The 15,301-nt window shown below is 38.2% G+C and overlaps 1 protein-coding gene and 4 non-coding genes across 5 annotated transcripts; all 5 read left to right on the forward strand.

The window, feature by feature from the left end:
• Window positions 1-2,921: 2,921 nt before the first annotated feature.
• LOC117819663 lies at window positions 2,922-3,022 on the forward strand. Its single transcript, XR_004632600.1, has one exon. It is a non-coding gene; the product is annotated as a small nucleolar RNA U13 (small nucleolar RNA).
• A 649-nt stretch (window positions 3,023-3,671) lies between these two features.
• LOC117819664 lies at window positions 3,672-3,772 on the forward strand. Its single transcript, XR_004632601.1, has one exon. It is a non-coding gene; the product is annotated as a small nucleolar RNA U13 (small nucleolar RNA).
• Window positions 3,773-4,418: 646 nt separating this feature from the next.
• Window positions 4,419-4,519, forward strand: LOC117819662. Its single transcript, XR_004632599.1, has one exon. It is a non-coding gene; the product is annotated as a small nucleolar RNA U13 (small nucleolar RNA).
• A 917-nt stretch (window positions 4,520-5,436) lies between these two features.
• On the forward strand, window positions 5,437-5,537 carry LOC117819661. The gene has a single exon (XR_004632598.1). It is a non-coding gene; the product is annotated as a small nucleolar RNA U13 (small nucleolar RNA).
• Window positions 5,538-7,253: 1,716 nt separating this feature from the next.
• mak16 (MAK16 homolog (S. cerevisiae)) lies at window positions 7,254-14,329 on the forward strand. The gene is made up of 10 exons (XM_034692501.1): window positions 7,254-7,459; window positions 8,091-8,140; window positions 8,615-8,724; window positions 8,858-8,922; window positions 9,977-10,128; window positions 10,235-10,289; window positions 10,379-10,453; window positions 11,737-11,850; window positions 11,930-11,995; window positions 13,260-14,329. Exons 1-10 carry the CDS (start codon window positions 7,445-7,447, stop codon window positions 13,497-13,499), a joined length of 942 nt encoding a protein of 313 aa, XP_034548392.1. The 5' UTR covers window positions 7,254-7,444; the 3' UTR covers window positions 13,500-14,329.
• The last annotated feature ends 972 nt before the right edge of the window (window positions 14,330-15,301 follow it).

Raw genomic sequence — 15,301 nt, forward strand, 5'->3', positions numbered from 1 at the left:
AGACTGAGAGAATACCATTCCAGGAGACCACTTCATGAAGCAGACTGAGAGAAACCATTCCAGGAGACCACTTCATGAAGCAGACTGAGAGAATACCATTCCAGGAGACCACTTCATGAAGCAGACTGAGAGAATACCATTCCAGGAGACCACTTCATGAAGCAGACTGAGAGAATACCATTCCAGGAGACCACTTCATGAAGCAGACTGAGAGAATACCATTCCAGGAGACCACTACATGAAGCAGACTGAGAGAAACCATTCCAGGAGACCACTTCATGAAGCAGACTGAGAGAATACCATTCCAGGAGACCACTTCATGAAGCAGACTGAGAGAATACCATTCCAGGAGACCACTTCATGAAGCAGACTGAGAGAATACCATTCCAGGAGACCACTTCATGAAGCAGACTGAGAGAATACCATTCCAGGAGACCACTTCATGAAGCAGACTGAGAGAAACCATTCCAGGAGACCACTTCATGAAGCAGACTGAGAGAATACCATTCCAGGAGACCACTTCATGAAGCAGACTGAGAGAATACCATTCCAGGAGACCACTTCATGAAGCGGACTGAGAGATACCATTCCAGGAGACCACTTCATGAAGCGGACTGAGAGAAACCATTCCAGGAGACCACTTCATGAAGCAGACTGAGAGAATACCATTCCAAGAGACCACTTCATGAAGCAGACTGAGAGAATACCATTCCAGGAGACCACTTCATGAAGCAGACTGAGAGAATACCATTCCAGGAGACCACTTCATGAAGCAGACTGAGAGAATACCGTTCCAAGCGACCACTTCATGAAGCAGACTGACAGAAACCATTCCAGGAGACCACTTCATGAAGCAGACTGAGAGAAACCATTCCAGGAGACCACTTCATAAAGCAGACTGAGAGAATACCATTCCAGGAGACCACTTCATGAAGCAGACTGAGAGAAACCTTTCCAGGAGACCTCTTCATGAAGCGGACTGAGAGAAACCATTCCAGGATACCACTTCATTCAAGCAGACTGAGAGAAACCATTCCAGGAGACCACTTCATGAAGCAGACTGAGAGAATACCATTCCAGGAGACCACTTCATGAAGCAGACTGAGAGAATACCATTCCAGGAGACCACTTCATGAAGCAGACTGAGAGAATACCATTCCAAGAGACCACTTCATGAAGCAGACTGAGAGAAACCTTTCCAGGAGACCTCTTCATGAAGCGGACTGAGAGAAACCATTCAAGGAGACCACTTCATGAAGCAGACTGAGAGAAACCATTCCAGGATACCACTTCATTCAAGCAGACTGAGAGAAACCATTCCAGGAGACCACTTCATGAAGCAGACTGAGAGAAACCATTCCAGGAGACCACTTCATGAAGCAGACTGAGAGAATACCATTCCAAGAGACCACTTCATGAAGCAGACTGAGAGAATACCATTCCAAGAGACCACTTCATGAAGCAGACTGAGAGAATACCATTCCAAGAGACCACTTCATGAAGCAGACTGAGAGAATACCAAGAGTGTGCAAAGCTGTCATGAAGGAAAAAGGGGGCTACTTTACAGAATCTAAAATATTAAACATATTCTGCTTTATTTAACACTTTTTTAAAAAATTAAATAATTCCATATATGTTCTTTCATAGTTTTGATGTCTTCAGTATTAATCTACAGTGTTTACAATAATTACAATAAATACAAACCCTTGAATGAGAAAGTGTGTCCAAACCGTTGACTGGTAGTGAATGTATTACTGAAATAAAGAAATATAAAACAGGTGAGCAGTGTAAAAAATAGAAGCAACAGAGCCACCATCACATTGTGATTCATGAGGTTTCATCATGTTTGTTGATCTATAAAATTCTAGAGCTGGACTTCTTATTTACTGATGTTTATTATTCAAAGTCAGCCAGCTAACACCAGTTTCACGGATTTCATGGATGGAAATGTATATATATATTTTTAACGTTTTAATTAGACTCAGCCAACATCACAAAACAACAATACAGCCATCAGACTCAGAGGCAAAAAAACCCAAGATTCTTGAAAACACCTAGTCCATAGTCCGAATAGATCAATAAATAGATAGTGCAAAGGGAAATGTATATTTTTATAAAACAATTTTAACATTTCAAGAGTCAAATTAAAATCAGAAAATTTCAGAGAATATTTAAGTAGGGTCAGAATTATTTGAATCTATTAAAAAGCACAAAATCCTAAAATATATTACTGTAATTCTACAAAATAATAGTAAAAAAAAAAGTAGATGTGTGTGTAGTGTATACTGTTAGATATTATAATTAAAGATGAATGGCTCTGGTTTATTGTAGTAGTCATCAATGTTTTTCCTTCCTCTACTTCACTACATGATGAAGGTAAGTGTAATTTTAACAGTACAGCATTTAATTACAGCTTAAGCTCATTTTTTAAATAAAGACTGAATAAAAGAGAACATGCTAGCAGCTATTAAGTCATGATAATTAGCTGTAATTAAACTATCTAATGGTATAATGTAGCTGTGGCGTGTTTAATAACTCAATGTTGTGTTCATGGCTTACTTTTGATACTGATTACAGGCTTGAAATATGAAGAGTCTGAACCAGAGTCCTTGAATAGAGAAGAATATTCAACACATCATATGAACATGTGAGTGTAGTTATCCTCCCGGGCACAGGGGGGCGCTGTTGCTCAATTTTACAGCATTCCCACCCACAATGCACCTCTGCAGCCAGATCAAATAATTGTGTTTTTTAGTGTTTTAACTTTTAGAATAAATGTCAAGATTATAAGAAGTGTTGTAAACTGTGTTTTACTTTATTTGTTGTGGGAAAATGAATTTTTGTGGTTTGAAAATTTAACACCATGACTGAGAAAGGTGGAGAGGAGTTACAGACTGTGTCTACGCCATCTTGAAAGCATGATCTTTCCAGTTCATGAGAATGATGATTGGTGTTATCACAGTCTATCTGTGAGAGGTGCAGCCCTCACCTTGTTACGCTCTGCGCCTCAGCCTTTCTGATCCTGGACTGGAACTTAGACACGTTGTCTGATCCACTGTATGAAAGTCGAATTGAAAGAAAGTAAGATCTGCCTAGCTGATTTAAATCATACCAAGGTAAAGAAACGCAAGCAATGAATATCAGGTCAGGTAGTGTGCTTAGTGAAATCCTGGTAAAAAATATTGAAAAATTAATTTATTTGATCAAAGTGAAACAAACTTACCAAACGAAAAATTAAGTTTGAATACATGTGATATTTAGTGAAAGCCATTATGAATTATTAAATTCCTCTTTCTGGATATCTAACAATTTGAACCATGTTTTATCAACACTTTTTTTATTTCTGATTTGAAATTCATTATCTTCATTATTTTCACATAATAACAACAAAACCCAGAACAAAATGAAACGTGGAAACAATAATTAACATATACATGCAAAATAAATACAATTGTATAAATATATATATCATATAAAACATTTTTAAAAATAAAACATAAAATAAAAAATATATTTTATTATTGTAATCAACACTTCAACACTTTTAATATAAATTAGCTGTGGAAATATATATATATACTTAGAATAAATAAAATACCTCTCCACCTTTCTCAGTCATGAGAAAGGTGGAGAGGAGTTACGGATTGTGTCTACGCCATCTTGAAAGCATGATCTTTCCAGTTCATGAGAATGATGATTGGTGTTATCACAGTCTATCTGTGAGAGGTGCAGCCCTCACCTTGTTACGCTCTGCGCCTCAGCCTTTCTGATCCTGGACTGGAACTTAGACATGTTGTCCGATCCACTGTATGAAAGTCGATTTGAAATAAAGTAGGATCTGAGTAACTAATTCCAAACATTACAAGGCAAAGAAACATAAGCAATGAATTTCAGGTCAGGTAGTGTGCTTAGTGAAATCCTGGTGAAAAATATGTAAAAAATAATTTCTTTTATGAAAGTGAAACAAACTTACCAAACGAAAAATTAAGTTTGAATACATGTGATATGTAGTGAAAGCCATTATGAATAATTAAATTCCTCTTATCTAACACTTTGATCCATGTTTTATCAACACTTTTTTTATTTCTGATTTGAAATTCATTATCTTCATTATTTTCACATAATAACAACAAAACCCAGAACAAAATGAAACGTGGAAACAAAAATTAACATATATATGCAAAATAAATACAATTGTATAAATATATATATCATATAAAAAAAAAAAAAAAAAAAGATAAAATAAAAAAAAATATATATATTTTATTATTTTAATCAACACTTCGAAACTTTTAATATAAATTAGCTGTGGAATATATATATATACTTAGAATGAATAAAATACCTCTCCACCTTTCTCATGACTGAGAAAGGTGGAGAGGAGTCACAGGTTGTGTCTACGCCATCTTGAAAGCATGATCTTTCCAGTTCATGAGAATGATGATTGGTGTGTTCACAGTCTATCTGTGAGAGGTGCAGCCCTCACCTTGTTACGCTCTGCGCCTCAGCCTTTCTGATCCTGAACTGGAAGTCAGATACATTGTCCGATCGATTTAATGACCATTTAATGAAAATACTTAATCATCTGGTTAAACAGTTTCAATCATTGTATGTTAAACAGATATATTTAGTCTATTTAAGGTCAGGTCCGTGTATGTAGTGAAACCTTGTGGAAATATTGAATCAAAATAATTTATTTTATCAAAGCCAAACATCAAACATAATTATGTTATGTGTTCTGATGAACACTAAACCATAACAGTGTCATACCTGTCAGATCAATACTCTCTGTAAATATACATGTAAATATACAATGCAACAATTCTCCAAGCAGAATTCCATATTTCTATTTTTGTATTATTTAACTACTACTTTTATAATGTAAAAACTACCTCTGCTACTCACCACTGCACTTTATCATATTATTTTAGTCTGTACATATTAGTCATGCCTGATTGTTGTTCTTCTGTATTTATAGCTGAAGTTATTATTATTAGATTTTTATTTTTATTTGTATGTCTTCTTCTTATGCCTTGTACAAAGAGAGCACAGATTCCCAAAGTCAAATTCCTTGTGTGTTCAAGCATACCTGGCCAATAAAGCTGATTCTGATTCTTCTGATTATTCTTACTGGTTCAGTTAAATTATCTGAATCGTGTAACTTAACAAAAAAGTTTGAATAAATTGATATGTAGTGAAAGCCGCAATGAATAATTAAATTCCTCTTCTTTTCAACACTTTTAATATAAATTAGCAGTGGAATATATATATATGTATATGTGAATGAAATAAAATATAATTTCATTAGACCTTTATTTTATCAGGTAAAAATGTTTGAGAACCAGTTCTCATTTACAAACATGAATAAATGTAACACCACGACTGAGAAAGGTGGAGAGGAGTCACAGTTTGTGTCTACGCCGTCTTGAAAGCATGATCTTTCCAGTTCATGAGAATGATGATTGGTGTGTTCACAGTCTATCTGTGAGAGGTGCAGCCCTTACCTTGTTACGCTCTGCGCCTCAGCCTTTCTGATCCTGGACTGGATATTAATTACATAATCAAATTATAGAAGAAGGAACAAAAATACTTGACTCGCTGGTGACACAAATTTTGTTATTAGTCTTTACTTATACAGCCGTATTTAGTACATTTCAGGTCAGGTCGTGCATGTATATCAAAATCACTTATTTTTATCAAAGTAAAACAAGCATAACAAATGTAACCATTCATCCTGGTTCAGTTTCATTATTTGAGTTTTATAACTTTACGGAAAACTACGTTTAAATACATGTGATATTTAGTGAATGGCAACATAAATAATAAAAGTCAACTTTTTTGGATATTTAACAATTTGAACTGCATTTTATCAACACTTTTAAAATATTTCTGATTGGAAATGTGTTAGCTGTTACAAACACTCAAGACACATAATGACAATACGATACAGAAAAAAGAAAACAGACAAAAAAATTAAAACGAGAATATACTGTATATATATCTACATCTATATATATATTTTTTTTTTTGTTTTTTTAAACAAATAAAATAATATATATGTAAATAAATAAAATATATGTATATTTTTATATTATTTATAATTATCCCTCCTAATTTAAATTAATAATAAGACCCCAAACTATTTACTATGTACGTTAAAGCTGCTGTGAGGAACTTTTGTTTTGTATCGATTCTGGCGCCCCCTTGTGGACAAAGTGATACCTCTTATCTCTTGTCCTTTACATGCAAAAGTAGTGTTTTCAACAAAATCCTCACCCTGTTGCCTTTTAACAGACAACTTTATTAGGCAATGTGATTATTTTCCATGAAAACAGTCAAATAAAGGGTGTTTCTGAAGTGAGATGTCCATCATCTGGTCTGACACCTACCCCCTCAGGGCGGTTTCAGGCATTAAACATGACAACAGAGAAGGTGTCAGTGTTGCTGCTGATGGTCTCGTTTGCTATTGAAGGTCATAAAGAGGCATCAGTATCATTTTCAGTCTGTTTCTCAGACAGTTCAAAACTCCTCACAGGACCTTTAAGTTACATAAGTACAGAGAGAGAGAGAGAGAGAGAGAGAGAGAGAGAGAGAGAGAGAGAGAGAGAGAGAGAGAGGGAGTAGATCAAACATAACTGGCCGCATATTAAATGTTAATGTTTGAAGTGTTTGCTGTATGTTTTTTGTTGATTGTTACTGTTCTGGTTTCTGTTTTTAACTCTGTAAAGCACTTTGAAATGCTCTTTGTATGAATGGTGCTTTATAAATAAACTTGCCTTGCCTATACCATAAAATTATATATATATATTTGAATTGAATTGAATAAATATTTGTTGGTATTTTATCAACACTTTTAAAATTGATTAGCATTGACATAAAATAAAGTACTAATAACATTTTTTTGCTTATATAACAAAAATATGAGATAAAAATTATATAAATTCCCTAATTAAAAAAAAAGAAATTATCATGTTTCAGTAGAAGATATAAAATGCTGATTCGGACACTGATGGTGAGTAATAGTTTGGATCAGTGTGACGTTTTTTTAAAACTTGGATTCCTCTTTTTTTTTTTTTTTATTAAAAATCGAATAAATTCTAAATATTAAAATGTAATTAATCTTCTTTTTTACACTCTTGTATTATAGAAACTTACTTTTGTTAATTAACACATGAAAAATACTAAATTGTTTCATCATATTCAAATAAAAGTTGAATCTGTAGTTTTGTCGTCAAATATCGCGAGACTCTTTCCTCTTTGCTCTGACGTCATGACACGCGAGATCTTAACCCATGCAAACAAAGATGGTGGCTCCCTGACCGTCCATGTGGCTCCGACGACAGAAATAACTGCTCTCTATCTTCATTATTCTCTCTAACTACCTCTTGAACTGTTCACCACACCTCAGTGTTGAAGTTGTGATCAGGAAAACAAGGAAACAAAGATGCAGTGTGATGACGTAAGTGTGTTAAATCCACCTGAAGCTAGCAGTGTGCTCTGCACTGTGAAGCTAACGTTAGCTAACCGGTAACTACTTAACAACGTGATGTTTAAGTCACGTTTTCATCTCCTTCTGTCAGATCAGACTCTATACTAAATAATGACAGCTGTCTGAAATATAAGTGTATAAAAATATCATATTTAATGAGCTGTTGACACACTAAGTTAGCTAGTTCTAACATCTCAATAGTCACCAGACGTGGTGATAAAAAAGTGTAATTTAAGGTTATTTCCCCTCAGTGTGAACATTTTCAACTTTAAGAACCTCGATGTAGACACAGATAGGTTCAGTTTTATTTAACCTCTGATTCGGCATTAACATGCTTTTTCTAAACTTTTATTTATTTTCTATTTTGTGATGTTTCCTGTCTTTTTCCACGCTTTCACACACCATGCTTTTTGTATTAAGAGTCCTCAGATCTCACTGTAGTTTGTCAACATGTGGATATTTTCTCCATATGAGTCCTTACATTCATAAGACAAACATGGGGCTGTGTAAATTTATATCATCATGAATTATAATTACACATACTAAGGTTTTAAATGAAGCTCAGGTGATGTTTGTAACGTGTTGAATCTGCCTCCTGTAGGTGATCTGGGATATCATTGGGAACAAACAGTTCTGCTCCTTCAAAGTCAAGTAAGTTACTTTCTTAAACTCTATATTGTTTTCTTCCTGACTCTGTTTTAAAGTTGTTTAAATAGGAGATCACTTGTGATATTTTAATGGTTGTACTCAAGTAACTGGATGTCACAATCTGCAGTTATTAATCTAAATAAAAGAACTGATAAGTGAAATTTATGGAAAAGAGTTTGATAATACTCTGTCAGCATCTTCATATTCCCTTCTAAGTGATATCAGTTAAGTAGATTTTGTTATAAACACATTACTTCATATGTAACCTATTTATTTTTCTTTGTTTATCTTTTGTCTTGTGTAATTTGTTTAAAGTCGTGACCACTTGTTTAATGCCAGTTTTTGGCAATCCTGCTGTTTTGTTATAAAAGAAAATTTTAAAATAACGTGTTCGAAAAAAACAAACCAAGAAATATAAAGATCAGATGGAGGATTGATGTGAAACAACTAAACGTCTTCTCTCATCTCTTCCTGCAGAACGAAGAGTCAGAACTTCTGTCGTAATGAATACAACATCACAGGACTGTGTAACCGCTCGTCCTGCCCGCTGGCCAACAGTCAGTACGCCACCATCAGAGAGGAGAAAGGTGAAGAGACACACGTTTATACTGTTCTGTTGACTTTGTGTCTGTTTACATGAACGAGTATCGTTTTATTAATCTGTCACAACAAACTCCAGAAACAGTCTCTGATAACTGTGTGTGTGTGTTTGTGTTGTAGGTCAGTGTTTCCTCTACATGAAGGTGATCGAGAGGGCGGCGTTCCCCGCCAGGATGTGGGAGAAGGTGAGGAGGAGGCGACTCTGGACTTCATCGACTTACTCTGATCATTTTGTGTTAATCCATCAAGTTTTATTATCCTAACTTAACTTAAAGGTGACATATCACGCTTTTTTCATCAACATATATTGGTCTAAGAGGTCCCCAAAACATGTCTCTAAAGTTTATGCTCAAAAAAACACTTTGAAATCAGATTTTGGTCTGCCTGAAAAAGTCCTCTTCTTCAGTCCTCCTCAGAACGGTCTTTTTTCCCTCTGACCACGCCCCCTCAGGAAGTGGGTGTGGCCTCGGCTCTCCAGCATGTTGATCTAATGTTTACATGTTGGCTGAATATACACAGCTGCTCAGAGATCGCGTTACTTCAACCCTCTGAATCTGATCCAGAATCTGATCCTGACGGAGAGGCGCCTGCAGCAGGACCTTTCTGAACCATTGGTCACAGATTTAGTGTTTCTTGTTGTTTTATTTATCAGTATGTCGACGTGTGTCTTGGTACACAGCTACCAACATGTAGCTATGTGGCTATGCTAACTAGCGCTAGCACTTATCCATGATAAATAAAAATCATCCACTAGATCTTCAAATCTGCAGACGTGGGGAGTCAAACCGACCTTTGTGTTTATTAAGACAGCCTACAACTAGCATGCCTCCCTCCTAAGCTCCTTGTTAGCACACATGTGTGCAGGGAATGAAAAACAGAGGAGGGGTTGAGTTGTATTTTATACAGTCTATGGGCTGAACAAGCTCCGAGCTCTGACTTCCTGTTACAGACTGGATGGCGTTGTGACGTAACAAAAACACTGAAAACTGAAACGGCTGGTTTCAGCACACATTTACAGAAAGGTGGAGAAATCAGAACAGGGGCAGAATGGATTCTTTTCATTCTCAGGGGGTTTGTAGACAGGGACACATATTTCAGGGAGAGAACCATTAAAAAGTCCATTCTGCATGATATGTCACCTTTAATACGACTACAAAGTCAAGGCTCAGAGATGTGTTGAAGTGTGTTTACAGATGTCCTGTGTGCTCACGTAACCTTTACGTGTGTGTGTGTGTTCAGGTGAAGCTCAGTAAGAACTATGAGAAAGCTCTGGAGCAGATCGATGAGAGTTTGATCTACTGGCCTCGATTCATCCGACACAAATGTAAACAACGTTTCACCAAAATCACCCAGTACCTGATCCGCATGCGCAAACTGGTCCTCAAGAGACAGTGAGTACGATGACGTGGTGCAGACTACGATGAAACACCTCATGCTTCTTGTTCTTCCTCCGTGAGGCCGTCTGAGTCTGATTTTGGTTCTGGTTCTGTGTTTCAGGAGAAAGCTGGTTCCTCTCAGTCGAAAGGTGGAGCAGCGAGAGAAGAGGAAAGAGGTGCGTGTTCTTCCTGAGCTGTGAACCCGTCACATGTTGAAGAGTCAGACGTTAAAGGTGTATTAACCTCTCTTTGTTTGTGTTTGCAGGAGAAAGCTCTGATCGCCGCTCAGCTGGACAACGCCATCGAGAAGGAGCTGCTGGAGAGACTCAAACAGGGAACGGTACGACCAATCAACTAATGTTCTTACTTTAGCTAATATTAGCATTTAGCTTGTTTAAGGCGTTTTTCAACCAGAGGGACTTTACCTCTGAACTACAAGTGTTTCGACCGGTGGACCCAGGGTCTAAATTTAGTTCAGGGGTAGATAATCTCCCCCTTAAAAAAACCCTGCTAGGGGGTAGTACTTTACAAAGGTCCCGGGACTTTCAGGGGGCGGGGCCTGCAATGTTGAACGTGTCTGATTGGTAGATTAACCGCAGTGTTTTTATTCCACCCTCCGTCCACAATAACATCACACACATCTGTGATTCACTTGATTTCTCTTTCTTTCATTAGTTTTTATTTGTTCTATCTTTTTTGTATGTGTGTGTACTTTTCAAAAGAAGAAGCTGTGATTCTCTTGATTTAGCAGCTTGTAACAGTAGTCTTCTCTCAGCCCACCTTGAATGCGTCTCTCCCGGTGTTCCGGTTTTAAAAGTGACCCTGTAAACTGGAGACCTTCAGCTGAACGTGTCAGTGTTTGTGGAGTTTACACAGCTGTTGAAACACAGAGGGAGTTCCTGGGAATGCAAACTAGTTTAGTTTTTATTAAGATTTCAAAATATCCTCATCAGATATTTAATGATCGTCTAAAGACGTTTATGAGGGATGCATCCGGCTGAGAGTCTCCAGTTAACAGGGTCGCCGTTTAAACCAAAACACCGGCCGATCTCTGCCACGGCTTTTTGAGTTCAAAAGGATTTTAAAGCCGTGTTGAAACGTCTTTGTTGCCTTGGAACCAAGCTTCACTTGTTTAACTCTCCTGTTACCCTCAAATTTACCAACATCTTTTATCCTTAAGGTCAATTTGACCCCAGCAGTTTAAACCTCCAGAAACTGATTGTTACCCAGGTTTATGTTTCAGGAACTTTATGTTTCTTTTAGTTTATAAAAATGTATGTTATAGTTACCTCAATATCATCCGAAACAACTAAAACAAATGTGTGTAAAATGTTAATATTTCTTATGTTATATACAGCTAAAACAGCATTGGGTCAAATTGACCCCAAGGAACCCCATGCATAATTTTTTTCACAGGAAATTGGAACACATCAACATTTCAATTTGATTTTTTCCCAGTTCTCCCCATTAAATGAGGAAAAGTCATGAAATATGAAGACAAAAAAAAGATGTTAGTCATTAATTTAGAGACGTTAAACATTGAATGGGGTCCAATTGACCCCAAGGATAACAGGACGGTTAAAGTAAACAAGTTGTATTAACAGGTTTTTATTTTTCCTTCAGTACGGAGACATTTACAACTTCCCGGTCCACGCCTTCGACAGAGCTCTGGAGCAGCAGGATGCAGACAGCGAGTCAGAGGAAGAGGAGGAAGAGGAGGAGGAAGAGGATGACAAGGTAAATCTTTGTTACATCTGTTTGACGGCACGCTCCATGTTTGATGTTGTTGCTGAGCGTGTCTCCTCTCTGTCGGCAGGACGTCGGGCAGAGTGAGTTTGTGGCTGAAGACGAGATAGAGGAGAGCGACCTGAGTGACTTTGAGGTAAATGAACCGATCGATTCATAAAGCATCTTCACCGGTAACACATGAAATATAAGGATACACATTTAACTGGAAACATAGGCTGGATTAAAAATGGACGACATGACAGCTCCTCTAAATTGAAGCCAAAATACTAAGAGCTGCAGGATGTGTCATAAAGCCCGCCTCCTTCATGCTAACAGATGGGAAGTATCAATCAATCAATCAATCAATCAATCTTTATTTGTATAGCGCCAAATCACAACAAACGTTATCTCAAGACGCTTTTACAAACATAGGAGGTCTAGACCACTCTATGTCAAATTATGAACAGAGACCCAACACCAAGACAGGGTAAGACTCAGTCTGACCCCACCTTAATCCATCATGAGCATTGCACATCGCAGTATTTAGCTAGTTACAGTGGTGAGGAAAAACTTCCTTTTAACAGGCAGAAACCTCCAGCAGGACCAGACTCATGTTAGACAGCCATCATGCCTCGACTGAGTTGGGTCTGGAAAGACAGATAGAGGGGAGTAAGAGAGAGAGGTGATAGTGATGAGACGAGTCGTAGAAGCTGTTGCCGCTGGAGTCCAGATCGTCCACAGCAGGAGGACGTCTACGGCAGCTCAGAGGAATCTACGAGACAATGGAGCTCAGGGACTCCAGAAAGGTCTATGGTTAGTAACTTTAATGGGACAGGCAGAGTTAAAGTAAGTGATGAAGGGGTTGGGGGGAAGAAGGTGAGCTAGGATCCCAGTGTCAGTGTGCCAGTTCCCCCGGCAGTCTAGGCCTATAGCAGCATGACAAAAGCTGGTCCAAGCCTGATCCAGCTTAACTATAAGCTTTATCAAAAAGGAAAGTTTTAAGTCTACTCTTAAAAGTGGAGAGGGTGTCTGCCTCCCGGACCCTGACTGGTAGATGATTCCAAAGGAGAGGGGCCTGATAACGGAAGGTTCTACCTCCCATACTACTTTTAGAGATTTTAGGTACAAAGTACTAAGTAGTTTTAAGTATCAAAGTTAGAATCAAAACACACGATAAATAAAAGTCATCTCAGTCCACGTGTTTGTTTCAGCAGGATGGCGATATCTGTCCCAGCTTCTTAGAAGCTTGGTCTTAAATGGTCTTTAAAATGTCTTTGCTCATTTCGGAGCTTCGTACGTTTGATGCTCTGGTCGTACGAACCCTTTCTCCTTCTAACGACGCCGCCCGGTTACCTCTGCACCTCTCCTCACCAGTGATCCAAATGTCTCTAATGTGAACGTGTTTCTTCCTCTCTCAGGAAATGAACAAACTGAGGACGAGCAGTGATGAGGAGGACCAGGACGGGGAGGAATCCAGTGAAGAGGAGGATGAGGAAGAGGATGAAGAGGAGATGGAGGTCGAGACGACGAAGAAGAAGGCCTCCAAGTCGAAGGGAAAATCTCCCGCTAACGGCTCGGCGGCGAGGAAGAAGCGAGCGTACGTGGAGATCGAGTACGAGCAGGAGACAGAGCCCGCCTCCAAGAGCAGGACCACGTAGTGATGTCACACTCTCTGCAGCCAATCAGACTGTGAGCTGTGTGTGAGATCACAGGACTCTAGTTACACACACACACACTCAGAGCGTCAGTGTGTGAAGTGATCATCCTGAAGACTTCAGATCCTCTCAGGAGGTTTTTCTCAAACTGAGACCCTGTTCATGACGTCAGGTGATCTCTCTCACCTGCTGTCTTTACTCCAAACCACTTCCTGTTAGAAGAACAATAAAAGAATTTATCTTTGTTATGATATAAACAAAATTGGTCAATATATATCATTATTTGGATCTCTCTGGAGTACATTTTTTAAAAGTTTCATGAGAAGTGAGGTAGAAAGGAGGTCGCTGTTCATTCTTAAATGTCATTTTTTAAGCTCCAAAAATCTCCTTCCTGGTAGAGGAGCAGAGAGAGATCTGAAAACCAGGACACATCCACTTTAAACTACCAGACTGAACCAGATCCTGACCCTGACCTGGACGTCTTTACCCTTCATCTGTCTGCCTTAAATCTGTGTGCTTTCAGAACCACAAATATTCATCTGAGGGTCGACTGTTAGTGTTGTTTCTCTGACTTTAAAAAACAGAATGATGTTAAAATATGACGGTTTAGAGGAACACTGATGGGAAACTAAGAAGCAGAAGTTTGAGTGTGGGCTTGTTATATCACTTTCTAATCATTTTGTCTGCATTATATCTGAATATAATGACTCCTGTTTGTTCCCTTAAACTGATAAGTTGGTGAGATGTATCCTCAGTGTGTGTCTGACAGTTTAAGATGTGATATTTTCACACTGCTTTGTATGGAGATAATAAAAATGGATATGAACACATCATGGTGACGAGCTCGCTTTATCATTTTACATTCAGTAAGGCCCTGGTGTTAGCTTAATGTATCCTCTGTTAAAGGATGAAATCACAAATGAACAGTTAAAGGTGACATATCATGTAAAATGGACTTTTTAATGGTTCTCTCCCTGAAATATGTGTCCCTGTCTACAAACCCCCCGAAAATGAAAAGAATCCATTCTGCCCCTGTTCTGATTTCTCCACCTTTCTGTAAATGTGTGCTGAAACCAGCCGTTTCAGTTTTCAGTGTTTTTCATACGTCACAACGCCATCCGGTCTGTAACAGGAAGTCAGAGCTCGGAGCTTGTTCAGCCCATAGACTGTATAAAATACAACTCAACCCCTCCTCTGTTTTTCATTCCCTGCACACATGTGTGCTAACAAGGAGCTTAGGAGGGAGGCATGCTAGTTGTAGGCTGTCTTAACAAACACAAAGGTCGGTTTGACTCCCCACGTCTGCAGATTTGAAGATCTAGTGGATGATTTTTATTTTTCATGGAAAAGTGCTAGCGCTAGTTAGCATAGCCACATAGCTACATGTTCGTAGCTGTAGCTGTGTACCAAGACACACGTCTACATACTGACAAATAAAACAAGAAACACTAAATCTGTGACCAATGGTTCAGAAAAGTCCTGCTGCAGGCGCCTCTCCGTCAGGATCAGATTCTGGATCAGATTCAGAGGGTTGAAGTAACGCGGGTCTGTGAGCAGCCGTGTATATTCAGCCAACATGTAAACATTAGATCAACGTCCTGGAGAGCCAAGGCCACATCCACTTCCTGAGGGGGCGTGGTCAGAGAGAAAACAGACTGTTCTGAGGAGGGCTGAAGAAGAGGACTTTTCAGGCAGACCAAAATCTGATTTCAAAGTGTTTTTTTGAGCATAAACTTTAAAGACATGTTTTGGGGACCTCTTAGACCAATATATGTTGATGAAAAAAGCGTGATATGTCACCTTTA

The sequence above is a fragment of the Notolabrus celidotus genome, chromosome 9 (genome assembly GCF_009762535.1).
Source record: "Notolabrus celidotus isolate fNotCel1 chromosome 9, fNotCel1.pri, whole genome shotgun sequence".
NCBI lineage: Eukaryota > Metazoa > Chordata > Actinopteri > Labriformes > Labridae > Notolabrus > Notolabrus celidotus.

Excerpts from the sequence above, each read along its gene's own strand:
- mak16 (XM_034692501.1), top strand. Across the intron at positions 8,923-9,976 it reads CCGCCAGGATGTGGGAGAAG|GTGAAGCTCAGTAAGAACTA; the intron begins GTGAGGAGGAGG and ends GTGTGTGTTCAG. Across the intron at positions 10,129-10,234 it reads AAACTGGTCCTCAAGAGACA|GAGAAAGCTGGTTCCTCTCA; the intron begins GTGAGTACGATG and ends TCTGTGTTTCAG.